The sequence below is a fragment of the Sarcophilus harrisii genome, chromosome 2, assembly GCF_902635505.1.
Source record: "Sarcophilus harrisii chromosome 2, mSarHar1.11, whole genome shotgun sequence".
NCBI classification, from domain to species: domain Eukaryota; kingdom Metazoa; phylum Chordata; class Mammalia; order Dasyuromorphia; family Dasyuridae; genus Sarcophilus; species Sarcophilus harrisii.
In genome coordinates, this window is record NC_045427.1 from 542,000,460 (window position 1) to 542,028,432 (window position 27,973).

Consider the following 27,973-nt stretch of genomic DNA (forward strand, 5'->3'; position numbering starts at 1 on the left):
GGAAATGGTTTAATGTCTCAGCACACCCAATAATAGTAAATAAATGTATTACTAGGTGCTCCCTACATTGATAAAATTACAGTTGTGTGGAAGGAAAGTTATGGTACCACAAGATTTTTGGCAGGGACCTTAGAGATCATCTACCTCAATTCTTTCCTTTTTCAGATGACAAAACTGAGAAATATTTAGTGAAAATACTATATAGTTTAAGGGGGAAGAAAAAAGGAAGGAAAGAAAAGAAGGGAAAGAAAAAGGGAAAAGATCAGGGGCAGGGGCAAGAGAAGTGGCACAGGAAAGGGAAAAGGGAAAGAGAAAGGAGAAGAATAAAGGGAAAGAGGAAGGAAAGAAAAGGAAGGGGAAGGGGGGAACAGAGCTGAGATTTGAATCAAAGCCCTCAACTTCCAAATTCAGGGCTTCATCCACTGTCACATTTCCTTTGGTTCAGAAGTCAAAGCTCTTGCAGATTTTTTTTTTTCATTGTGCTCAACCCACCTATTGTTGAGTTAGGAACTAAGGGGAGATTATTTGCCTAAACCCCACTGGTAGGGGAAAACGAGGGAGAAGCAAATTAAAGGAAATTTCATTTTATGCCTCATCTCTGGATTTGTTTATAAATTCTTGATGCACTGCTTTTCCAAGGCACTGTTTTATGCACATTACTGCAAATGGAAGGTTATAATATTAAAACTTAATCAGATTATTGTATGGCTGCATAGCTAGCTATGTTGTCTCCACCTGAATGATGTGTGTTGCACAATATAACATCAGCATCACTAGGATTGGGATAATGGATTTGCAAAGATATGGTTTTGCCTGAAATATGTGCCACCTAGATAAATGTGTAATCAGCAAGTAGGGTAGACTATGACTGAATCCACATTACTGGTCTATGGCCTAAATGAATGATTGGCCAAGGCTATTTGTTTTTTCGTGAATAATCCAAATTGGCAGGTGCTTAGCTCTTAAAAGCAAACAAATCAAATGAGCCTGGTCTGCTAGAATACTCCAGCCTTTCCTCTTCATGTGCCTGATCTTTCTCCTTTGATTTTAGTGATTTTTCACCCTTTTTATAATAGTATTCTGATACCAAAACAGAGAAGATAGTTGCCTTTCTTCAGCTATGCAAAGACCTTTGATCCTCAGAAATCTCTAAATCACTACTGTCCAGCTCTTATGGCTGATGAATAGGAAATCAATTTAGATTATCAGACTCAGCAGTTTTATACAATAATGTCTCATTAATCCACAGGCAAATTATCAACCAGACTCAGCTATCCAGAATACTGTCAAAAATCAGGAGTTAAGCAATAAGAGAACTATGAGTATACAAAAGAGAGGTTAAAAAAAACCCTACCTCATTCATCAAAAGCTCTGATCTTTGCTGAAGCTATTTGCTGGTAATTCACACCCATTTCTAACAACTTTATTGATGTGATTTCCCAGATTACAAAATATTAAAATAAGAAAATTAGACCCAGAATCTGGGGAGACTGCTAAACATAAGTACATTGACAGTGATATAAGTAATACCTAAAATAGCATGTCAACAAGGAAGGAGACAGAAAAACCATTAAAAAAAATAAAAATAAAATTAAAAAATCAGAACATTTTAGGGCAGAGATGGTTAACTTTTTTGTGTAATGAACCCTATGGTAGTTTGGAAATGCCTATGGATCCCTTTTCAGAACAATATTTGAAGGAAATACAGTTAAAAGCAAAGGAAAATAAAAATGTAATGCTTACCATTCAAGTTCATGGACCTCCTGAGCCTATTCCTATGTTGTAAAGGAATCTGTTAAGAATCCCTGATCTAGGGAAATTTTCTGTGGAGACAAATCATCTTACAGAATGTAGTTGCTACTGAGGGCATCAATGGGAAGAAGTGTGATAAAGTAGATAGAGTTCTAGATTGAAGTCCAAAAGACCTAGCTTTGAATCCTTTCTCTATCACTTACTAGCTATGTGACCCTGGCTAAATTATATGACCTGTCCGAATCAAGATTTATAAAAATGTCAACCACTTGCTGTTGTTGCTACTCTTCAGCCATGTCTAACTCTTGGTGACCCCATTTGAGATTTTCTTCGCAAAGATCCTGGAGTGATTTGTCATTTCCTTCTCCAATTCATTTTACAGATGAGGAAATTGAGGCAAACAAAATTGTCTTGTCCAGTGTCACACAGCTAGTACATATCTGAGGCTGGATTTCAACTTGGGAAATAATTTTCCTGATTTCTCAATACCAGGACTATGTTGCATGCATCCCATATTTTCTCCTTTGATCCTCACAGCAGCTTTCTAAAATAGGTAATCAAAATATAATTATCCCCATTTTACAGATGAGAAAACCAGAGGGCTAACTGACTTAAAAATTGTATAAATGGGACTTGTACTTCAGTATTCCACTTCAAAATTTTGATATATTTCTAAGACTAGTGCTAATATGAGTTTATTAAACTCTAAGTATTTCGAAAGGCAACCTACAGGAAGAATGAACATTGATTAGATCTTCTAAGTGATTTAATCTGCGCTATTTAGGCTGTGTATTACACTAAGAAAGTACATAAAATTTTGACTTTTTGAGTTCAAATCTTTCATTATTTGTGTCATTTTAGGCAAATCACTTAACTCGCATGGACCTCAGTTTCTTAATTTGTAATATGAGGGTGTTTGACTGGATGGCCTCTAAGATTTCTTCCAGCTACAAATCTACAGTCCTATGAAGATTTTTCTTATTTTAATTTTTCAAGGACCAATGATTTCATGTCTGTGGATTCTCTCTCCACTAATACATATTGCAAACCATTTGTACCTCTTAGAAAACCAACTTCATGAACAGCTACAGCCAAAAAAAAAAATCATCATTTGATTGATGGTCAATCCTTTCGTGATGAACCTCTCCAAAGCTACCTACACTGGTTCTCAGAGAACAAACATGGAGTCCACTGCCAGAAGTGCAATGGAAACCTTGCCAGTTTGGCAAGACCTGACAGAACTCTGCTGAACTCAACGTCGCCACCAGCATTGGATCTATATCACAGTAAGATAGCCAAGTAGTATTCTATGGGCAAACTATTTATTTACACTCCTTTAATCTTTCTAATGGCTTAGCAGTATGTCCCTTTAATTGCATCCACTTTTTGCCAAGGAGCTTCTCGGTGTATCATTCCAACTTTATTTCGCCAATTCCTTGCAAGGTCATTTCAAGTTTTCATTCACTTAGCTCAGTATCTCTTTATTGAACTCTGTTCAAGGAACTGTAGTATATCCTCCTTTGAAGGTTAGAATGATATACCCTTTGTTCAATTTTCACCCCTCCTCCCCCTATACTTCACAAAATACCACACCCCTACTTTTCCCTAGCATCCCTCCAGGTAGCAATCAAAGATTTTTAATTTTAATAAATTATCCATAATATTAAAACACTTTTTCCATATGCCTCAGAGCTTGTCATCTGGAATTGTAGATATGATACATTTTCTAGAATTTTTATCACACATAAAGCATATTTTTACCATTCCAATTTGCCCCTTATCTGCTTTATGTTACATTTATTTTTGAGGACTCTATTATACTCTAATTATCCAAATTTATTGTTTTAATTTCTTCTGCTAAAGATGGATTTTTCTCTCTCAAATAACTTTAGCATCTCAACCATTTTAGTCAATGTTAATTTCATGCTTCTCTTCACTTATTTGGGCTCATTCTTCCTTTTATTCTCCTTGTTTCTACCCCCAAAATGCAGCATTTTGAGAATGGTTCTTACTTTCTATGCATAAACTCCTTTAGCTTTGCACAATGTAGAATAGTCAACACTGGCAACAAAAAATCCTGGGTTCTAAGCCTGGACTTTTCTATTAACTAGTTATATAGCCCTGGACAAACTTTGCTGGAAGTTAGCTTTCTCAACAATTAAATGGGGAATTGGGATTTGAAGGTCATTAATATTCCCTCTGACTCAAATTATCTCGTGTGTGTGTGTGTGTGTGTGTGTGTGTGTGTTATTTTTGGCAATCTCACTAGGTCTGAGGTATATATGTTTCTGCTCTTCTTGAGAAAATTGGTTTAGCAAGGTTTAGTTGAGATACTCACCTGCTTTATAGTTGCTAATACAAACTTATTTTGCCTCTTCAAGATACTATATGCTTATACTTTACCTAGGATTTAGATGTCATTTTTAAAGGTTCCAGGAAACAGTAGCAATGATATGGACAGCAGCATTGGAATACCCAAGAACCTGCTGAGTCATATCATCCAACTAGCCCTAACATTACAGTGAGGAGGGAAACTAGAAGCAAAGGAGATTTCTCCAGCAGAATTATACTTACTTTTTCAGTGAGCTTTATAAATAAGTAAACAGTAATAACAACTGGCATTTTATAGTGTCCTAAAGTTTACAAAGCATTTTTACATACATACACACACTCACACACAATTATATAATTTTAATTTTATTTGAAATTCCTAATAATCCTGTAAAATGCCTACTACAGATGTTATTATAAAGTAACAGTGCTTGACAATTTTTCTTGGTGATCTAGAATTTAAATTTATTCACCTATGACGAGGAAACTAAGGCCCAGGTATAGCTAAGTAATATTCCTAAGAACCATAAAGCAATGGAATAGGTAATAAACATTTACAATAGCCCCTATTATATGCCAGGCACTGCTAAATATTATTTTTGAGGACTCTATTATACTCTTAATTATCCAAATTTATTGTTTTAATTTCTTCTGCTAAAGATGAATTTTTCTCTCTCAAATAACTTTAGCATCTCAACCATTTTAGTCAATGTTAATTTCATGCTTCTCTTCACATATAAGGGCTCATTCTTCCTTTTATTCTCCTTGTTTTTACCCCCAACATGCAGCATTTTGAGAATGGTTCTTTCTTTCTATGCTGAATGCTAAAATCTTAATTTGATGCTCACAACAATCCCTTCAAAGTATGTGCTATTATTAACCCCATTTTACAGTTGAAAAAAATAGAAGGAAATAGAGATTAAGTAATAATAATAATCCCTAACATTTGTAATAGCACTTGCTATATGCTAGGCACTGTGCTAAGCGACTTTACAATTATTATTTCATTTGATTCTCACAACTTTGGGAAGTAAGTACTATTTTATCCCCATTGTCACAGTTGAGGAAATTGAAGCAAATTAAGTGTCCAAAGTCCCTCAGCTAATATGTCCTAAGTCATATGGTTAATTAAGTCAGTTCTTCCCAGGTCCAGGCCCAGTCAGTGTGTGTCGCCTAGGTGCCTCTGAGAAATTAGAGAAAAATAAACTTCTAGGTATTCCTTCCTCGAATTCTGACCTGAGCACGTAAGTCTAGTTTTGACCCTAGTTTAGCCAAGTTACTTCCCCTCTATGGATCTCAATTTCTTCATTTATTAAATGACTTTAGAAAAACGAGGAGGAAAAGGTTTAAATTTCTTCTCAACTATCTTGTCTCTACTTTGGTAGTTTGTTAGGATTTTTTCCCTATCACCTCCAGGACCATATAATATCACATCAAGAGTACAAATCCTTTAAAATTGTTTAAGGAACTTTTAAAATTTAGAGAGTAACTGAGTGAAAAAACTGTGTCCCTCAGGGGGAACATTTTTAGAAATGTGGTGGAAAAGTAACAGAACTAACAATAGAAGAAAGGATTTTGTCTGGGAAGTGAGGGAGAAAAGTTAGAAAGATAAAGGAAGGCTCAGAATTTTATCACCAGAACTTAAAGGGACTTTAGTTAGCCTCTCTCAACTTTAATTTCCTTGTCTGTAAATGAAGGTAATAATAGCACCTACTTCATAAGACTGATCCTCTCAAAATGAAGATCAAATGAGATACTATATGTAAATTGCTCCCCAAATCTCAAAGTGCTATATAAATGCTAACAATTATTAAATATTACCTATTTAGTACCTGAGGTTAAGTAATTCAAGGCCTGATAGTAATTAGGAAAGAATCCATTCTCTTTCCATTCCATTCTACTATGTACTTCCACTATCTAATATATCTAGGGTCATAGTTAAGCTGATTTGGAAACACCTAGACAACCCCTAATCACAAATCCTGGGGTAAGAAAAGGTAGGGAAGCTACAAGGACTAGACTTTGATATTGAACAGATGAACAACTTGTTTAGTTCAATATTCTAATATAGTGGGATCTTTTGGGATTTCAACTGTTCCATTCAATGTTCAAACTTTGATTCATTTACAAATTTAATAATTACTCATCCATGCCCTCAAAAAAGAAAGCAACAAAAAAGCTAACTAGAACCTACAAGAAAAGTCTTTCTATATTCTTCATTAAGAAATAAAATTTTAAAGTTAGCAAAATGCACAAAGAATTGAATTTTAACTAGTGCTATTTACAATAAAAGGGGGGGGGGAGTATGTTTAGAACCACTGCTCTATCAAATGGGGCAATTCTTTGACTCTAAGAAGCTCTAGACTTGCCTCTGAAAGTTAATAGCTACCTGACCAAAAACAAATCTCTTTACTTTTCAGTGTCTTTAAGCAACTTTCTAAGAATATAAATTACTGATAGGTTGCCAATCTATGGTTTTCCAGGAAGTTTCTACAATAGGGAGTTCTATGAATTTGTAAAATCTCAGATCTGGATCAAAAGATACACACACACACACACACACACACACACACACACACACACACACACACACCTTGTATGTGTTAAAAAAAAAAAAAAAGAACCTGCACAAAATTATTTTAAATGTACGAGTTATTTTCCTCAATTTCCCTATATTTATGGCAATTATCTTGGCAGACAATTTAGTTAAGAAGCTATTTATCTAGCATCTCCATACCCTTGAATTGTTTAGACTGATTCATGTGACATTTTCTTAGTTGAGGAAAAAAATAATGTGGGAGTATTTCCTAATAAATGACCTTAAATGTTATATACAAGAGGTCCTTTCAACACCAATAGAGAAAAGAAGCTTATCTTTAAAGTATCTCCCCAGAACAAGGTGAGAAACCTAGAAGAATCAATATTATTTTTCTGGATTCATTTTTGCAGAGTCCTAAATAAGGTGGATTTATGTGACTAAGGCAGCACATGACCTGAAGACATGAAATAGAAAATGCACACAATGAATATTTTAAGCAGCCTTGACTAAGTCTAGATAGTAGAAGGGTATCTGCACTCAATCTGTTCAGAACACCATAAGACATGGCCATAAATTGTAAAATTCACAACATCCTCTACCTTCTTCCCTCTCTTTACCCTTTGATAAATTCCAATTAGCTTCTTAACTAGTCTAATGAATCCTTCAATTTTACATACAAACCTGCACATGGGCTTTTGTTGGGAAATATTTTAGTGCTATTTACCAAAAAAAAAAAAAAAAAAAAAAAAAAGTATAATATATTTTTACCATGTTTAATAGATATTGGATTATTTACCATCTAAGGAAGGAGATAAAGTGAAGTGGGGTGGGGATTGGAACACAAGGATTTTCAAGGGTTATTGTTGAAAAATTATCCTTGCATATGTTTTGAAAATTTGAAAAATGCTTGATAAATAAATAAAATAAAAAGAGGGTATGCTTACAACCACTGTTATGAATCAGATGAGACATTTTTGCTTTTTGATTATGGAACATCCTTGAGGACCTAAGCTTCCTTTTCACAAAGTAAAAGGGCAGGAAGTAGTAGTAGGTGATAAAAGTCTTGAGTGGGGTTGGCAGAGAAAGCCTGAAGAACTGATAAGATTACTCCCTAAAGAAAGCAGGGAAGGGCACTGATGGGGATCACCTCAATCTTATAATCCTATACCAGTAGAGATCTTGTGTAACTCCACCTTACTATATCCAATCAGAAAGCCAAATTATGTCAAACCCCCATGGTTAAATTTCCCCTGTAAATCTATCCAGGGCCCATGCCATCTTTGCTGAATCCGTTCTGGGTTAGCCCACTCCTGCCTTCTGCCTCATGGTGCCTTTCTCCTTACCCATCCTTCTCCACCCTGCCTCATGGTGTCTAACTATATGATCTCGCAACTCTATTTCATATTTACTATTCATGGTGTCTGTTGTATCTTTTTAATTTTGTCTGTAACCTTCCATTTGCCAGAGAATGGCTGTTGTGAATTCTTCACAAGAGCAAACCCCACCATTTGTTGCCAAATCCCAACATTTGGTGCCAATTGCTCTCCTCAATCTCAGTTTGGTTTGCTTATATCTATCTCATCATTTGGTGCTGAATCTCAAACATATTAGGAGGGAAAGCCAGACTAGTATGTTTGCCTCTGATCTCCCCAGGATTATGTCCAACTAGCTCATACCGAAAAATCTTAGGGCTGATGGAGGAAGAACTGCTGGTCTATTGACCCTTCATCTCACAGATTAACAATTCTAAGCTGACCACTTTTTGTCTTTATTATCTTGTCCAGATTTCAGCAGTTGTCATTTCCTGATTTAGAGAAATCTACTTGTGAACAAGAATTGATGTACTCACTATATACAAGGCACTATGCTAATTTCTGAGGTTTCAGATACAATTAAAAATAATTCTCCTATCTCCCTTCCCCACTCCCACCCCAAAAAAACCAGTTCCTATATTCAAGGAGGTTCCTATATTCTACAGGGGATTACATTGACACAATAAGGAAATATAATATGATTTGGGGCAGCAAAGAAAACTGATAATTACAAGGATCAGGAAAGGTTCCTGACAAGTGGTGACTGAGGTGAGTTTTGAAATAGGTCAGGAATTATAAGAGATTGAGGTAAAGATAGTTCACACTCCTGGTATAAAAAGGAGCCCAAGCAAAGGCATGGAGACTAAGAATATTATGTTGATTTCAGAGAATAGCAAATCGAATCAAATGATCCTTCTAATCTGACAAGATAATATATAGTATGTGTGGCTCTACTACTTGGTGGGAGCACACCTATAAATTTGATTCTCCTTTATTCTTCCTGTGATATGCGCATATTTAGCATATGTACTTGATTGAAAGGATTCCTTTGCAGGAGTTTAGGAGAAAATTATTATATATAGTATAATCAACAATAAATGACATCCTATTTGCGCCTAAATAAGTATGGAAGAGGTTTCAAATTTCCAACAATCTGTCTGTGGCTGATATCTAGCTTTTGCTCCCATACCCTGGCTTTCCTCTATTATAATTATTACAGAAAGAAAAAAAAAAATCCTGGGACTAACTAAGGTTCCCTGCCAGTCCCTATTTCTGATGTTCTCAAAAGATAAGGTAGGGAGCAAAAGGGGAAAGGAGAAATCCTAGAGTTCACAGAGAAAAAAGGATAGAATGAGGCTCTAGGGAGTCTAGTATGGCGCATTGGGAAACTATCAGTGGGGTGAAAGACTTCCACATTTAACTCTTGGGGAAGAAATAGAGTTGATTTCCTGCAGGCTCTTTTATGTAGCTGGATTCAAGGACAGGATAGAAGAGAGAAAGTCCTTGTGATGAGATTGAGGTAGGCACCAAATGATGAGATTCAAGTGAGCAATTTGCACCAAATGTTGGGATTGATTTGGCACCAAATGTCGGGGTTTGGTCATGGGATGAATTCACAATGGCTTTCTCCTTTGCTAAAAGGTATATTTATTTATGAGAAGTTACAGACAAAATGAAGAGATAAAATAGATATCAAAAGTGGTAAATAAGAAATAGATTTGGGAGAGTATATTGTTGCAAGGAAAGGGGTTTTAACAATTAACAATGGAAAAGACAAGTTCCCCAGTGGAATTAACCAGGAGAAAGGGAATTTCACCTGAGGTGGGAGTACACCATTGATGGGCAAGTTAAATTCTAAAAGGGATTTAGCACCCTAAAAGGGTTGTTAGGTATAACAAGGAGAAAGACACCATGAGGTGTGAGAAAGGAGGTGAGAGGAAAGGCAATATGAAGAAAAACACTGGGGGCCTAATTCAAAAGGGATTTAGCAAAGACAACATAAGCCATGGACAGATTTATAAGGGAAATTTAACTTTGGGGGTTTGACATAAATTGGCTTTCTGATTGGATTGGATATAGTTTTGGTTACCCAAGACCTCCACAGAAGGTGGGAATGTGAGGTGGAGCTGGTTCCCTTCAATGCCCTTCTCTATGTGCCTCAGGGAGTTATCAGTACTTCAGGCTTCCTCTGCTAACCCCACCTGGTTACCCAGGACCTAATCATTGGGGACAGGGGATGAAAGAGTTTTGCTAGAACTCTTTCCACTCCTTATTCTTATGAAAAGCATGGCCTGGAGGGGACAAGTGAGTGGATTCATCAGCCTGTTACAATATGTAGAAGAAAATAATCAGAGTACCACCAGCAGAGACTAAGCAAGAATGACCAAGCATTGGGCAACAATTGTTAGACCTGAGAATGGCAAACTGAGTTAGGTCTTGACATGATACAGCCAGGAGAAACAAGAATGCTTTGATATCAGGCTATCTCTTAACCTATTCTTGCCACTGGACTCAGATGACTGGAAGAAAGAATAAAGCTATTGACGTTGCACAGTTCTTCCTTAATTAAATCCAATTCATTTGCAAGTCAAGATATCATTCTCTCTATGTCACTGGTCCTCTCTGAAAATGAAGGAGGAACAATAACCAAAAATGACCAACATACTAATGAGAATACATTCAATGGAAGACCTGCCCATTGTTACCAGGAATTGACTGTGCTAATTGGTGACTTTTTTGATTATTTTCTGGATATTGATTCAAGACTTTTTGCTATCTTGGAGTAGTAATAAATCTGTGTGCTTTTTTTGGAGTGTTTATATACTCAGGAAGGAAATACTAGGGGAAGGAAGATATATAAAATACTAAAGTTCCCATATTATTTGAATGGGAATGAATAAACTGTAGAAGTAGAAGGTTCTTTTTGTTTTCATATTCCCAGATCTTAGCACAGTGTTTGGCACATAGAAAACACTTAATAAATGGTCTTTCATTCATGTCACCAAATCCAAATCTGGTCCAGAAGGAGCTTCCAACACCAAATGAACATAACAATTAGAGTCCTAAGGCTCACATCTGATGTTGAAAGATCATTAATATGTAAACTATAGTCTCTAATCCTTTCTGGGAAGGAATCTATGAACATGAGAAAATAACTCTTTAAATTTAACCAAAAAAAAGAAAAAAAGGCAGAGAGCCCTAATTCTGCATATGTATTATATGTATTGAGTTTCACTATAATATAGAGGAAATTACATTAGACTAAGAGTTGGGGGAATCTAGTTTATTATCTTAATTCCTATCTTAACTCATCCTATAAGCTAGAATCCCATAAGCTTCATCTGTTCATTTCTCTAGCCTTTAATTTCCTTACCTGTAAATAGAAAGAATTGGATGAGATCAAACATTCTTAAAAATTTATGTGTCAAGGAGCCCTTTGGCATTGTAGTTGGAGAAGCTTATATGGACACCTTCTGTTTGTTTTTAATGCATATAATAAAATATATAGGATTGCAAAGAAAATCAATTTTATTGAAAAAACAATATAATTTCCTCTTAACTCCAAAGACTCTCTTAAATTTATCCACAAACCCCAAGCCCATGGACTCCTGATTAAGAATTAATTATATGATCTCTTTTAGTATGTTTATACCTCTCTTTTTTCACATTGGACTACCAAAAAAATTGCTAATTATTCCAAACAAACATTAAATATGGGGAAAATACTATTTTTTCAAGATAGAAAACTTGAAGCAATGAGGCTGCATGCATGGGTGTATCTATAATGTACAAGTATGTGTATCTATGTATGACATATATATATATGTAGCATAGAGAGAGGTGAAAATATACATTTAAATTAAGCAGCTCAAATGGGAACATACAAAAAAATCATAATGATGGTAATTTGCCAGCTTGAATACTATTTACTCAAAATGGATTTTTACCTTCATTGGTGGTAGATTAGCAAGAGTGACTTTGATCCACAGAGCCATTTATTGCCACCAAAGGGGACTGTGGTTCCCCAAGTTTGAGAATAACTAGAGATTGTAGCCAACAAATCTAATTTTATATGTTCATTCCATTTGCATGGAAACAGTAAACAGATAATCATTCATGACGTGTAGTCCCTAGATCCCTTTAGTGTTATGAAAATTCTTGTGGTAATTTCATTTCATACACACTCACCCAACTTCTATTCTCCCAAGTATTCTTCCCAAAGGCAAAGATGGAGCCATAGAGCTTCTGGAATATAATTGTGACTGCCATAAATCACTTTCTTAAACAGTATCTAGCCAGAATAGCTGCAACATTAGCAAAAATAAACAGTAATACTTCAAATAAACTCAAAGATAAATGTTTCAGAGGGATGAAAATCATGAAAGAACTAAAAACCTTTGCAAACATAAATTTTGTTTTTCTTGATTCAGCAAGTATATGAACAATAAGACATTATTTCCAAATTAATGTGCATTTTCCTGCAATGATTAAAACTAACACAATAAATATTTTTGGTGTCCAGCCATCAGATTAGGCAGTAGAGGGCACCATTGATATAAATAGCAAGGCAAAGATGTAAAGCATAATCCTGAGACTACATAATGTAAAGAATATGTAAAACTTTATAGCAACAAAAACCATTAAAAAGAAAATTTTTCTAAAATAAAATCACTTCTACATCTGGATGGATAGCCTAGTGACACAATGCTCTACTAATCCAATTACATTTAATTTTATCACCAAACAATCGTGAACAATGGCTTCCTCTTGTTCCTATACATGAAAGAAGCAATTTAAACAAGCGACAGAAGTTTGGTCTTGGTTGCTGCAATATTATTATTCCATTCTTAGACTGATCCTTCTTAACCTTTCCCATCTGTGACATAAGTTAAATTGGGTCAAAATTCTTGTTCCTAGATTATAAGTATTAACCAGCTTCCTGTGTTATAGTATGTTATAATATAAACAATATTGTGTGTGTGTGTAAATGGAAGTTTTATAATTCCCCTAACAATTAGTACAGAACTCTGTACATAGTCCCACAAAGAGAACTTGAAATCAGAGAGATCTAGATTTAAATCTAATCTCTGTCTGACCATGATTAATAATAATGATGATGATGATGGTGAAAATAATGTATTTATAGAGTAGGAAAAGTTTACTAAGAGATTTTACAAATAGTATACTACTTTGTTCTCATGATATCCTTGGAATGCAAGTGCTATTATTATTTCCATTTTACAGATAAGGAAAGTGAGGGAGACAGAGATTAAGTAATTTGCCCAACTTTACTTAGTTGGGCTAGTGCCTAAATGTAAATTTCAACTCAGGTCTTCCTGTCACCAGATCCAGTACTGTTATCTCCTGCCCTTAGGTAAACCATTTAACCTAAGACTATTTCCTCATAAGCAAAATGGAGAAAATAAAACCTAGAGAACCAAACTTTCAGAATTATGGTACTCAGAAAAGATGGTGCCTATAAAGTGCTTTGCAAGCTTTAAAATGCGAAATAAATTAAAGCTATTATTATTAATAAATGTGTTTTACACATTTTTTAAAAAAAATTTTAAAAGTGATTTACAAATATCCAATTTTATCCTCACAATAATCATGGGAGGTAGGTGATATTAACATTTCCATTTTACAGGTGAGGATACTGAGGCAAAAGTGACTACCAGAATCTCCCAGTAAGTTTCTGAGGCTGAATTCAAAGTTGGGGCTTATAACTGCATTATCCCCTGTACCACTCAGCTTCCTCTAGTATAACTTCTATGGTGCATGAGTCTATAGTACAAAGTATGATGAGATTGAGAGGAGGGAGCTTTTAAGGAGGTGCCCTTCAAAGGATCTGAAATACCAATTACCAAAAAACAAAAAAACATCTCCTGAGAGGGGAAATGGCATAGGGCTTAGAATGCTGAGCTTAGAAGTCAGGAAAAATTAAGTTTAAATCCTGCCACTGATAGTAATTTTCTGACCCTCAATTTCTTCATCTTTAAAATGGAATGATAATGCCAATAGTACATATCTATTTCAAAACATTGCTATGACACTAAAGTAAGTTAATAGATATAAAATATTCTGTATAAATGTGAGGGTTTTTTTTTTTTTTTAATAGTTTCTGTTGAGGAGTCCCTTCAGGAACTCACTCCAACTGCACTGTATTTTTGTAATCAATGGTTGAACAGGATATAAATAGAAGAAACTTATAGATGCCCAATTGGATTGGATCAGGAATTTAGTCCCCACTTGGGACTAATTAACTGGCTTACCTTCCACAGACTACACCCCTAAACAGAGGGGCCTATCCTACCGGAAGGAAGTAAAGAAGGGAAGTAAAAGGAACTAAAGTAAGGGAACATAAAGAAGAGCCCCTTATTTCTAGTCCAATGACTACAATTTACTATTTGTGTAATTTTAGACAAGTCATTTTTCTTTCTCCCCTTAAGTTTCCTCATCAAATAGGAATAATAGTATCTGCCATATGCTGCTGCTTAGGACAGTGCCTGGCACTTAAGAAATATTTGTTGACTTCTTGACTAAAGTCCTCTCAAGTTTAAATCACAGAATCTTAGGTAGGAAGAAAACTTCAAGGTCCTCCAGGATAATCCAATAGAAACCCTCAACTACCCTTCCAAGTAGTCATACAATCTTTGCCTCAAAATTTTAGTGAGGAGGGAACCTCTTACATATTATTGCTTTTATACAATTTTATTAAGAAGTTTTCCCTGACCCCATCCTGGTCATTTTAACAGATGAGAAAAATAGTTAAAAAAAAAATCAGGATTTGAAATGATTTGCTCAAGATCAATGAGCTGGTTAATTAATGCTATAAACCCAATCACCTACTCCATTGTCTTCTTCACTTTATCACTGGATTTTGTGAATCCACCTTCAAAGGATCTTCACTGGCCTTATCAAAGTTACTCAGTTCTGCTCTAATAAAATGTGATAATAAATTATGTCACTGACAGAATGAAACACTTAAAGTCTACCAAATGAAATTACTCTGGCATCATCTACCTTTCAGCTTCAGATATTATAATTTCTTAATTACCACCACAGCTACAATGACTAGTATTTGGAAATTGGAATGAGTTCATATAAGCACTTATATTATCAGGAAATATAAATAGTTCATTTATTCATGGTCCCGTTACACTGTTCCTAATACACTTTTTATTGATGGACACTTAAACTGTACCAATCCACTTAAAATTCAAAATGGTTCTTTTGTGCAGAGCTTTATGGCAAGAGCTGTATAATTTAATTTAATAGAATGTTTTAAAAAACAATGATGTTTGTTTCATAAATGAATATTTTATATGTTGTGTTTAATTAAAACTATGCTACTGATCTAGAAAAAAAAAAAAAAAGAAGAAGAAGTTTCCCCTGCATCTAACTGAAATTTATTTCTCTGCAAGTTCTACCCATTCTTCATAATTCTGCCTTTGGAGGATGACAGAATAAGTCCAAACTCTCTTAGCAATGATTCCCTTTAAATATGTCAAGACAGCTGTTGTGATCCTAAAGCCTTGTCTTCTCTAAATTAAGGTACTCCCAGTCCTTTCAACCAACTGTAATGTGTCACGGTCTCCAAAATCCTTACTATGCTGGTTACCTACCTTTGGATGTTCTCTACTTTGCTACTTCATTTCCTAAAATGCAGCCCCTAGAACTGAACATCATAGTGTAGGTGCATGCTGATCGGGACAACATGACATTCATCTCCCTTCTGGTAAACAGCATGTCAGTGAGAGATTTAAAATTATGCCAGATATGGTCTCCTTGGAGCAAACAAAATAATGTGTGGAAATGTACTTTGAAAATGCTTAAGTGATAAAGACCAATGTAAGGTCATTGAGACTCTGTCCCACATCCATTCAGTCCCAGTGGGGACCAAGTAAGACATTGTGAAAAGACTTTTCTCCTTGCTGGAATATCAAGTTTAAGGAAATATTTATGATAGTGGGTCAGCAATGTCTATATAGAAGGTTAAAAACATGACCAGGTGAATCTTTAGGAGAGAGGAGTGTGGTAGCTAGGACCAGAACACACACACACACACACACACACACACACACACACACACCCATACATCCTCATCTTCCCTGACCTGCTCCTGCCAAACATTCACACTGATGAGCAGCAAAGCTAGACATAGCGGGGCTTCGTTAAAAAGGTTGCCAGGCACCGAGTAACAGAGACACTGGCACAGTGGCACAGTATGAAATTATTACTGACACTGCCAATTTGCACTAACAGGGACTGGGGGATTCAGTGGATAATTTCGAAAAACAAATTAATGTCTTGGAAATCCTGAGAAGAATTTTTTTAATGGCATTCACACTGACAATGTGTTAATGAGAGGTTGTTGGGGGTTTTTTAAATATATGCAGAGGGTGAATATTGCTAATAAACTGTTGGTATTTGAAGGCTAGGTGAAAATTCTACTTCTCAATTTATTTTTTTTTCTTATTTATACCCAGTCTTTTTTTTTTTTTTTTTTTTTTTAGTCCCTTCTCACAATCCTATTGCTTAGGTGGCTATAGTCTTTAGGGCTTTTTCATTTGAAATAATCTGGTAATGAGATACACATGGCTAAATAACTCAAAAAATCACAATGTCATAAGAATCCTCTAGAAGCACCCAAGTGCTAAGCTAATTGTATTTGGATCAGGCTTTATTTCCTATAAGATTGGTGTTTAAAAGGACTTTTTGGGGGGGAGGAGGAGCTGTAGTAGGCTTGGATCTCTAAAATAATGAATTGTTATAATCAAATTCTATTTCTCAATCCCTCTTTCCATATTTACTAAAAATAAATCAAATATCATTTGAAAACTTAGTTGATTTAATCCCTGACACTGGGTACTTAACTCTAATCACTCTGATACCACATTTCATTTGTGAGCTTGCTAAAGTTTGCTACTTTTTCTTTTCCTAGAGAAGCCATCTGGGTCCTACAGTGTTTTGGCCTCTTACTCTGCTGTGAGTGCCCTAAGCAGATGTCTGGCCTTCATTATGCATCATTCAAGAAAGTGGGCATTCAGCCACTCTGCCTCTTATCCAGAAGACCTCAGGTGCAAAAGCAGAGGCACTACCTCACTGGGAGACTACTTGGGGAGAGAGAGAAAGAGAGAATGATGAAGTCCAGAAGCCCCATTAGTTTGCAGATCTCAAATCTGATAGGAAAAAAAAATCCAATTTGTTGGTTTGGGGATGGAAAGCTGTTTAGAATCAAAAAAGAAATTAGATTCTGAAGCTTTTATTTTATTGTCCCCAACTGAATGACTTTTTTAAAGGTTTTACTTACCTAGCATTCCTTTGTTGGAACTGGACAGACACATGTCCTTTTCTGCACTGGGAAGTACAAAACCCACCACAAAAACTTCTACCCCATCAGCCATCAGGGCCAAACCTAACACAAAAAAGAGCGTCCATTGGAAACGTCCATGACCACATTCCTCGATAATATTCTCATACTGGTGAGCCAGCTGCTCTTCATCTTCCAGTCGTTCTGCCATGAGATCTTTCTGGTCTCTATAGTCATCAGACCTGGAGGGAGATTTCTTTTTCTGTTTTGCCTTGATGTCATCTGGGTGGGGGATGCCCTGATACTCCCCTTCATAGATTTCATCGTCTTCATCATGGCCTTCAGTAGCATCACTCTGGGCATCTTCATCTTGGTTGGATTCCTCTCCTCCACGGTAATATCTGTCATTGGGTATATACCCTTCATAATTGCCATCTTGATACCTATAGTCATCCATTCCTTGATTCCTAGATTGCTGGTTTGCTTCTCTAGCTATATCCCTTGCTCCATGATAGAGATTTGCAGTGTTTCTATAACCATCATCCATTATAAGTATATGGTTTAAGTGCAGTCTCCACACTGCATCAACTGGTACTTGGAGATACCAGTTATATTTGTGTGATTACTTCTGCTAAAATTAAATGAACTTCATTTCCTGAATATACAGGATTTGTACAAAGAAAAGTCCTGGAACTCTTTTTTTAGGTCAGTTTCAGACAGAAGTCTTGAAAGAAATGTCACACTTCAGACTTGCTTCCTTTAAAAGCCACAGGAATACTGTGTTGGGAGTTACTGATTGGAGATATATCTCCTACTTTGGTTGACAAGAAATTAGGAAGTGTTAGTAGATTGCTTGATTCTCTGATTCATTCTGTTGATGAAGGTAAACCCTAGGAGAATGGAAACAGGTGAGAAAACAAATATAAGAGAATTGTAAATTACTCCTGAAACACTCAATAAAGCAGATAAAATACAAATCAAGAGCAATGCATCGAAATTCATGAAAAAGGAAAATATATGTTTATATCCCACCCCACCCCCAATAAAAAGAACAAGATTTAATGAATATAAATGATGCAGAGATTTTAGAGGGATCAAAATTTTTTAAACTTTCCTCTTGAAGAAGTACAAATCTTTCAGGTAAATGAATGGATGTTTTCTTTTAATATATGGATTTTTTTAGATCCTTATCCTGGACTCTTAAAGGGATTCATATTTACTAACAAATGTCTTGATGAAAATGTCTATTTCCACACATTAATTTTCATCAGAGGCAATAGCCATTTCCACATAAGATATAGGAAAGTATATGTTCATGTAAGCCATCTCATAGTTGAAATTCATAGACTCCTCTAAATACTGATATTGTTTCTCTCAATTTTTCTGTTTCACAATAACAAAAAAGCCCTGGAAATAAAAAGCCCCAGAACTAAGGAATTTACATTACTGAGTTGTTTAAGGGAAGGAAGGAAAGAAATAAACATTTATTAAATGTCTACTATATGTCAGGCAATATGGTAAACAGATATTACCTCATTTGAACCTCACAAAAACCTTGGGTTGTAGGTGATATTATTATCTCCATATTACAAATGGGAAAACTGAGGCAGACAGAGATTGCCCAGGACCACACATTTAATAAGTGCCTCAGGCAGAATTTGAATTCTGGTTTTTCTGATTCTAGGCCTAGTATTGTATTCACTGCACCACCTAACTCCCTCTAAAGGTTATCAAAGCATCATATGTTTGGAAACTATGAAATACTACAATCTCAGAAACATTGACCTTGAATCCAAAGGGCAATAGGGAGAAACATGATGGGTATGAGAAAACTGCAACACATTATAAATATGAAATTATGAAGTACAAGTAGTATAAAATATTATCAAATAAATGCATTATCAAAAATTAATTGGACTGGTTCTTTGATGAAACAAACAAAAAAGAACCAATGGATACCTTCTTTGTGTACCACTATCTTCTCAATGTCAGGAGAACTTAAAAAAGTCCCAAGCACATTGGATAGGCCTGCTATAGTGAACATACTAATGGACACAAATAAAAGTTATACAATATGGACAGTCATGAATGGCAACATCGGGGAAAATATTCTTCACACTAGAATCCTCTTTTGTTGGAATGCCATTAAAGCAACTGTAGATATTTTCCATCTGGCATTCACATTAGCCTTTTTTAAACTATCCTCAAAGAAATTCCTCTATGTATCTTTTAAATTCAAATTTGAATAATATTTTAAGGTTTACAAAGCAAATTATTATCTCATTTTACAAAGGAAAATACTGAGGCAGAGAGGTTAAGTGATTTACCCAATACCTAGTATCATATGGTTAATAAATATATCAGGCAGTATTTTAATCCATGTTTTCTAAATTCAATCACAATTGTGTGTACACATACATGTATATGTATACACACATAAATGCATATATGTCTATATTATTATACAGCTATACATATTTTATATAGAATATAGAATATCATTATATAATACTATAAGTATTATATATGTGTATTATACAGTGTTCTACTATATCATGTTACCTCTCAAACTCCAAACTTTAGGAGCTTACAATAAACAAAAAACTGGTTCAGATTATGAATCAAGAATATATGGTAGACAATATTAATATCTACAAATGAGTTAGAGGATTAAAAATATTAATCTGGCTATAGGAAGCCTGATATTCTCCCCTTCCCCTGTTTATACCATTATACCACTGAAAAATGGCTTTTATGCTTCTCCCTGAAAACTGAGTCTTAGAATCAAATTTATCACTAAAGTTGTTGTAAATTTAAAGTGCCCATTAGTTCAACCTGGTTTAGTCTATCTGCTGAGATAATTTTAGTGGGGTATGGCCACTGTCCATGCTACACTTTGTGGAGCCACAGGTAAGAGTCTGACGCACCAAAGGTAAATGAGTATCCCTGAAAAAGGCTTACAACAGAGGTGCTGGTCCTCCCTGAACACCCCATACATCATACTTCACTATCATTGCTAGGTGTGTAATGAACATTAGATGAGGTAATAAAGATGAACAAAATTTGAAAATTCTCTACCCAGCTATATATATTATTATCTGTCCCAGAGTCTCCATAGTAGCCACAGAGATAATATGAGAGTCTATCAAATTTTTCAAGAAAAACAAAGTAAACTATATATATAGTAACTTCATAATCAATCTAGTAATCCTATTTAAAAAAAAAAACAAAAGGAAGTGAGAGTAATCTGAATGTTCATGCTGAAATCATGCTCTCATCATGAGAACTGCTTCTGAGAAGTCAATTTTTTACTTCTCAGCCACCCATTAAAAAGAAGTTAATATCTGAGATGGCTGAGAGTGTACAATAATTTCCTTTAGTACTGGTTGTTATTTATTATTTTCTCCCTGAATACAAAGTGTATTATTGGCTCTCATTTGTTTTAACCACCTGCTAAGAGTCCTAAAATACACTGGGTGACATTTATAGAATACTTCACATCAACACATGGTATGAAAACAGAATGGTTTGTTTTGTTGGGTTTAAGTGTTAGTTACTTCTTTGGGACTGGCAACAACACCTTTCTTTGCACCACTTTTAATGGTGTTTGTTATTATATCACTATTTTTTTTTTTAATCAGAGCCAACCAAACTTTCACCACTTTGTTCAAGAAGGAAGAATTATGTTCTAAGAGGACACTAGACTTCAAGTTAGAAGGCCTGGATCTGAATCCTAATTTGTATACTTACTACTTATATGACCATAGGCAAGTCATTTAACTTTTCTGAGTCCCAATTTCATTAGTTATGTCAGTAATTTAAGGAAAGCACTTTTTAAGTTTAATATGCTTTCCAGGTTACAAGTAATAAAGCAATTTTTAACATTTGTTTTTAAAACTTTGAGTTCCAGATCCTCTCCTGTCTTCCTTTCCCACCCACCCCCACCCCATTGAGAAGGCACAAGTGAAATTATGCAAAACATTTCCATAAAAGCCATTGTGAAAGAAAACATGTATCTCCCACACACACCCGAAAAAAAACTCAAGAAAAATAAAGCAAAACAAAAAAAGTATACTTCAAACTGTTGGAAAGCACTTTATAAATATCAAGGTAAAATATGTAACGTATGAATAGCATGATATAATAAAAACCCTAGGTCATGGGGACATATAGCCGCAAGTTGGAACTCTTTTTCCAATTAGTTAGAATAAATAAGCAATCTAAAGATCCAATGGAGCCCACTTATGCCTCTTTTTAATGGAAGCAGGATACACAATTTATTTGTGAAGATAACTAAGTGTCAGATTGTATGGAGAGCCAGATCTGGTATCTGGAAGACCTGAGTTTGAATCCTGCTCCAGATAATTACTGTTTGTAAGCAAGTATCAAACCCCTTTCAGACTCAGATACACACACACACACACACACACACACAGTGAGAGAGACAGAAACAGACAGGGGGAGGGAGAGGGACAGAGGAGGACAGAGGAGAAGGAAGAGGAAGAGAGAAAGAAATTGTAATTGTTTTGCCAACTCCATAATTATATTTGGATTTGAACCTATTTTTCTTGCCTGGGGAGGGCAAATCTAGGGCCAGGGATGTGTGCTGCTGCCAGTTTGAACCAGCTCTGGAGAGCCAATTGTTAGATATTCAATATGAGTATCTGAACCTCTGAATCAACAAACAGTATAAATCAAGGCTTGATTTAATGTTTTGTTGATTTTCTAGGCTTAGAGAAATGAGAAAAATGTTAATAGTGCAGATGAAACTTTAAAATGGATCATACTTAAATTTTTCTCCAATGGGTCAAATGTTAAATATCCATCAGCAAATCCCTGACTAGAGACTATGAACAGAGAAGTTCCGTTGAGCCAGAATTCAGCTTGTCATAAGAAAAATCTTTCTAAACAGAACTATCAAAACTGAAACTGAAGGAGCAACGTGTACCTGCCTCCCTCTTTTTCAGAGGTGAGGAATATGGTTATAAAATATTACATACATGATCATGCTTAGATCATATGGTAGTTAATTTTGCTGAACTCCTTTTCTCTCCCTCTCCCTCTCCCCCCTTGTTCTTCCATTCTTCTTCCTTTAAAAGACTGGCCCTCTCATCAGGGCCAAATATATTTGGAAAAAATGTGATATAAAAATAAAAGATATAATAATATTAATTACCATTATTCTTATTATTAACATTTATATAGTGCTTACTCTATTGCTTAACTGTGCTAGAAGCAATAATTTTGTAGAATGAATAATTGTCTTTTTAATTAGACTTGTCAAAAAAAAGGAATGAATTATAATGGGATATAGTAAATTCTCCATCCCATCAATGGAGGACTTCAAGTATGGACTAAATTGCTTACTAATATTGGGAATGAGATTAATAAAATTTTTTATTTGATTAAGAGATGGATGATCCTTTAAGTATTTTTAGTTAATAGTCAATAGACATTTAAGTACCCGCTATGTTATCAAGTGCTAAGCACTGGAGATTTATTATTCAATCATTTCAATTATGTTCTACTCTTCATGACCCTATTTATGAGTTTTCTTAGCAAAGATACTGGAGTATTTTGCCATTTCCTTCTCCAACTCATTTTACAGATGAGGAAACTGAGGCAAAAGGGTTAAGTGATTTGCCCAGGGTCATACAGTTAAAAAGCATCTGAAGTCACATTTGAATTCAAGTCTTCCCAACTTCTGACTCGGTGCTCTATCTACTGTGCTACCTAGTTTAGCACAGGCGACAAATATGAAAACAAAAACAAAAAACAAAGATGGTCCTTACTCACAAGGACCTTAAATCTAATGGAGGAAGATGACACACAAGAGAAAGCTGGGAGTAGCTTGGAGGAGGAGGCGGCAGCATGGAAAAGTGAAAGAAATTCAAAATGAGTTCAGACTTTACACTCTAAGGTTCTATATAACTCAATTTTCTAACTTGCAGGAATGACAACTTTAAAGGGAATTTTAGGTAATCTGAATAATCCAGTCACTTGGTTACTTTCCTTAGCTATCTTTAGACAAAAAATTGGTGTTTTGTTATCTGTATAATGAATGGTCAAAGAGCTCATGAAGGTACCCTCCCAGCTTTATACTATTTACTAAAGTGTTAGGTAAAATAAAAATGGAATCTCAGCTATCCCAAGATATTTACCTCACCAATTTACCCTCTTTTCTTTACTATCAAGTTTTTTTTTCCTAATACTAGAATTACTATAGTTAACGATTATAGTTTAAATACATAGATCAATTCAATTTATTGGGCATAATTTTATTATGCTATTCTTTGTATTTAATAAATTGTGATCTCTTTGGAAAAAAAGGGACTGCTTGCTTTGTTTTTGTATCTACCAAGTGCCTAGCTTATAGGTGTATGGGGTATTTAAGGAGAATTAGCACCTCTGGTGTGAAGGCTTGCTGAGACCTTTTCAGGACTGCTTATCTACTTTCTGGTCCACCTGACACTCTATTCTTCACCTATGTAGTCAAGAAACTGTTTTGACTTTTGTCTTTTTATTGAGCTCTGATGACTATGGAAGAGAGAGAATGAAGCTGATACTTTGCAATCCTGTCTTACAAATCCAATTCTTTCGCAAGTTAGAACATCACCTTTGATGTCATTGATCCTCTTCAAAAACAAAGGATAACCAACCAATTAACCAATGACCAGCACATAGTCACATTAATAAATGCTTGTTGATGTGTATATACCCTTTGATCCAGCAGTATCTCTACTGGGTCTGTATCCCAAAGAAATCATAAAAAAGGGAAAATGACCTACATGTGCAAAAATGTTTGTAGCAGCTCTTCTTTTTGTAATGGCAAGAACTTGCAACTATGTGGATACTCATCAGTTGGAGAATAGCTGAAAAAGTTATGATATGGGAATGCTATGGAATACTGTTGTTCTATAAGAAATGATGAGCAGGCTGACTTCAGAAAAGCCTGAAAAGACTTACATTAACTGATGCTAAGTGAAGGAAACAAAACCAGCAGAACATTGTACACAGCAACAGCAAGATTTTTTTTTTAACAATAAGGTAATGATCCAAGACAATTCCAATAACTTGTGATGGAAAGTGCTATCTGTATCCAGAGAAAACTATGGAGACTAAATGTGGATCAAGGCACAGTATTTTCTTTTTTTAAAAGATTTTTATTTTCAAAATATATGCATGTAATCTTTTCAACATTGACTCTTGCAAAACCTTGTGTTCCAAATTTTTCTCTCCTTCCCCCACCCCCTCCCTAAATAATAAGTAATGCAGTATGTTAAACATGCAATTCTTCTATACATATTTATACAATTATCTTGCTGCACAAGAAAAATCAGATCAAAAAGGAAAAAAATGAGAAAGAAAACAAAATGCAAGTAAACAACAAAAAAGTGAAAATACTATCTGTACTCAAATCCCCGAATCCTCTTTCCGAGTGTAGATGGCTCTCTTTATCACAAGATCATTAGAACTGGCATCAAGCATCTCATTGTTGGAAAGAGCCACATCCATCAGAATTGGTCATCTTGTTGCCATGTACAATGATGTCCTGGTTCTGCTCATTTTACTTAGCATCAGCTCATGTAAGTCCTTTCAGGCTTTTCTGAAATCATTCTACGATCATTTCTTATACAACAATAATATTCCATTCCATTAATATGCCATAACTTAATTCAGCCATTCTCCAATTGATGGACAGCCATTCAGTTTCCAGTTTCTTGCCACTACAAAAAGGTCTGCCACAAATGTTTTTTCACAGGCGGGTCCCTTTCCCTCCTTTATGATCTCTTTGGGATATAAGCCCAGTAGAAACACTACTAGATCAAAGGATAAGGACATAGTATTTTTGCCTTTATTGTTGTTGTTTGCTTACTTTTTTCTTTCTCATGTTTTTCCCTTTTGATCTGATTTTTCTTGTACAGCATGACAAATGTGGAAATATGTTTAGAAGAATTGCACATGTTTAACCTATATCAGATTGCTTGCTATCTTGGGGAGGGAGAAAGGGAGAAAAATTTGGAATACAAGGTTTTCAAAGGTGAATGTTGAAAACTATCTTTACATGTATTTGGGAAAAATAAAATACTATTTAAAAATAAATACTTGTTCAAAGAGATAGACATATAGATATTTATATTTAATCACTTCATATTTATTATATATATATATGTACACACATATGTATGCGTGGAGATGTGTGTATACATATATGCATGTCCATGTATCTCCCTGTTAAAATGTCAGCTTTGGAGAGTATGGATTATTATATTTATTGTATTTATATCTCCCATACCTACCACAGTGATTAATGCATAGTAGGTCTTTACTAAATTGCTTAGTGCTTGATCAATAGGCAGACAAATGAATGTATCAGGACCCTCTAGCCATTCCATTAATATTTTATCATAAATCCATTTACTTACTGATCAGTTCTTTGAAACCCTGGAGGTGAGGGGGATGGAGTTTGGATGACAAAGATTTCAGTAGAATTAGAAAGGATAGGGGGATTGTAGCTGAAATGGAAAAGTCTGGCAGATCTAGGGAAAGGTGACTAGTTTAGTTAAGCAAATGGGGTGCAGAGACATAACTACCTATTTTTGTACCAAGGGAAAAGATTAGCTAGAAGAAGAAGCTTATCCCTTGCCATGAAAAGAATTGTCCAATCATAGAGAGGAGCAAGGGTGCATAGGCCCTAGTGGAACCTGATACCCTTGCTGTAGGAATAATATGAGAAGAGATGGAAATAGGTAGAATAATATTGCCTTAACCATCTAAATTTCCCAGCCTTCTCTTGGGGAGAAGTGAGGAATGAGGTCAATGATACATTATGAAGGGGGGCAGGGCTTGGGATGGAAGAAAAGCTCTAAATGATAGTTTGTATACTCTAAATCTTCAACCATCCCATATTTGCTTCTATGATTGCCTTCTCCTGTCAACACAAAATTGTTTTATAGTCAGATCTTACAGTCTTTGCTTTTTTCCTAAGAGGCAGTATTTTTTTTTTAAGGAAGAAAGAAATCTATCTAAATGAAACAATAATTTCAGGTACAAATTAATCTAGAGGTACACAAAACAAGTAATGGAACTTAAAAGGTAGCATTTTATTGGCAGGTTATATTTCAAACTGACTTCAATCTCCAACGGCCAAAGAAAAGAGATTGTTACCTGCTGGATCTTTTAGATGCTATTTTTTCTTCCTGGAATAAAATCTATTCTGAAGCAATTCCCTTTCCTGAAAATGTGGTTTTAAAAATCCAAAATAAACAAATGGCTTAAAATCCCAAACAAATAAAAGAATTCAAGTGCAACTCTGAAGTGACAAGTCAGTTATAAAATGCATCAGTCAAAAAACACTCCCTTTCTACATACCTCCTTAGAGTAAAAATTAAGGATTTTTTTCTTCCCTATCTTGCTGACATTTCTAGTTCTGCTGTAAAAGTCAAAGAAACAAGTTTCTTGGACAAAAGTGGGTACTGGGAAATGCCAGTTAGTATTGTCTGCTCCAATAGAAAAACCAAAAGTGAACTGGGCTTGAAGTATTTAAAAGTTGTGTGTATTCATCTCCATAATTAGCATATCTTATTCTATTTTTCCCCAGCTCAGAAAATTTCTGTGGCTGCCACTATCTTCTGAATGAAGTCCAGATTCACTAACTTACTAACTCACTAACCTAACATTCAAGTCCTCTAAAATCTATCTCCAATTTACCTTTTGAAACAATCTTATCACATACTCCAGACCAGAAGCTCTCTTGCTGTCCACAAGCTCATCCCACTATTCCTTGCTTGTGCCCTAGACCCATAATACCTTTGTCCCTCATCTATTTGTTGAAATCCAACCCATTCTATAAGGCCCAATAAAGTATAATATTCTCCATGAAGCTAAGTCCCCATCTCCGTAATGGCTGAAATCTTAAATCCCTATTGGGACCCCATTATTTTGCCCCATTCATAGCATTTAAGTTGTTAAAGATTATCCACCCCAGAGATGTCAAACATATGTCCAATAAACAACTTTCCCATATAGTTAAATCAAAATAAAATATAACTGAATATATTGAACAAACAAAAATACAACAAAACATTTGTTGTTCAGTCACATATCAGTTGTATATAACTTTTTGTGACCCCATTTGGGATTTTCTTGGCAAAGATACAAGATAGCTTGCCATTTTCTTCTCCAGCTCATTTTACAGATGAGAAAACCGAGGCAAACAGGATTAAGTGACTTTCCTAGAATCACCCAACAGTAAGAGTTTGAACACAGATTTGAACTCAGGAAGATGAGTCCTCCTGATTCTGGTCATTCTGTTCACTGAGTTTCCTAGAAGCCTCCACTATAAAATATATATATTATTAATTTGAGGTTTTCTAAGTCAACATGCCTCCCAAAGGGATATTATGTATAATTTAGGTCCCATCCTGCCCACTTTTCTATTTGAGTGTAATACCACTAGATCAGTTGTCTACTAGACACTCTGGTCTTAACTAACAAATCACTGATTTAAGTCAACACTTTCATTTGATAGATGAGAACACTTATCTGTATACTGTTATATACTTTATTAACTGTTGAAGGGGAGAGATAAGGGGAAAGAAAAGAAGAGAAGGGAAGGACTGAAGGAGAGAGGGAGAAAGAAAAGGTGAGAGAGGGAGAGAGTGAGAAACAGAAACACAGAAAGAGAGAGAGAAATTAGGCTTGTGATTAAATCTAGGGCTATTG

The 27,973-nt window shown here is 35.2% G+C and overlaps 1 protein-coding gene across 6 annotated transcripts in view; it reads right to left on the minus strand.

Annotated features, from left to right (window-relative positions):
- The window catches only part of SV2B (synaptic vesicle glycoprotein 2B), a 171,391-nt gene that overhangs the window by 52,515 nt on the left and 90,903 nt on the right, over positions 1-27,973 (minus strand). For all 6 annotated transcript variants that reach the window (XM_031955548.1, XM_023497201.2, XM_031955547.1 and 3 more), the window contains exon 2: positions 17,249-18,138. In XM_031955548.1, coding sequence (XP_031811408.1) covers positions 17,249-17,795 — 547 coding nt within the window. In that variant the 5' untranslated portion in view covers positions 17,796-18,138. The remainder of the gene's footprint in view (positions 1-17,248; positions 18,139-27,973) is intronic.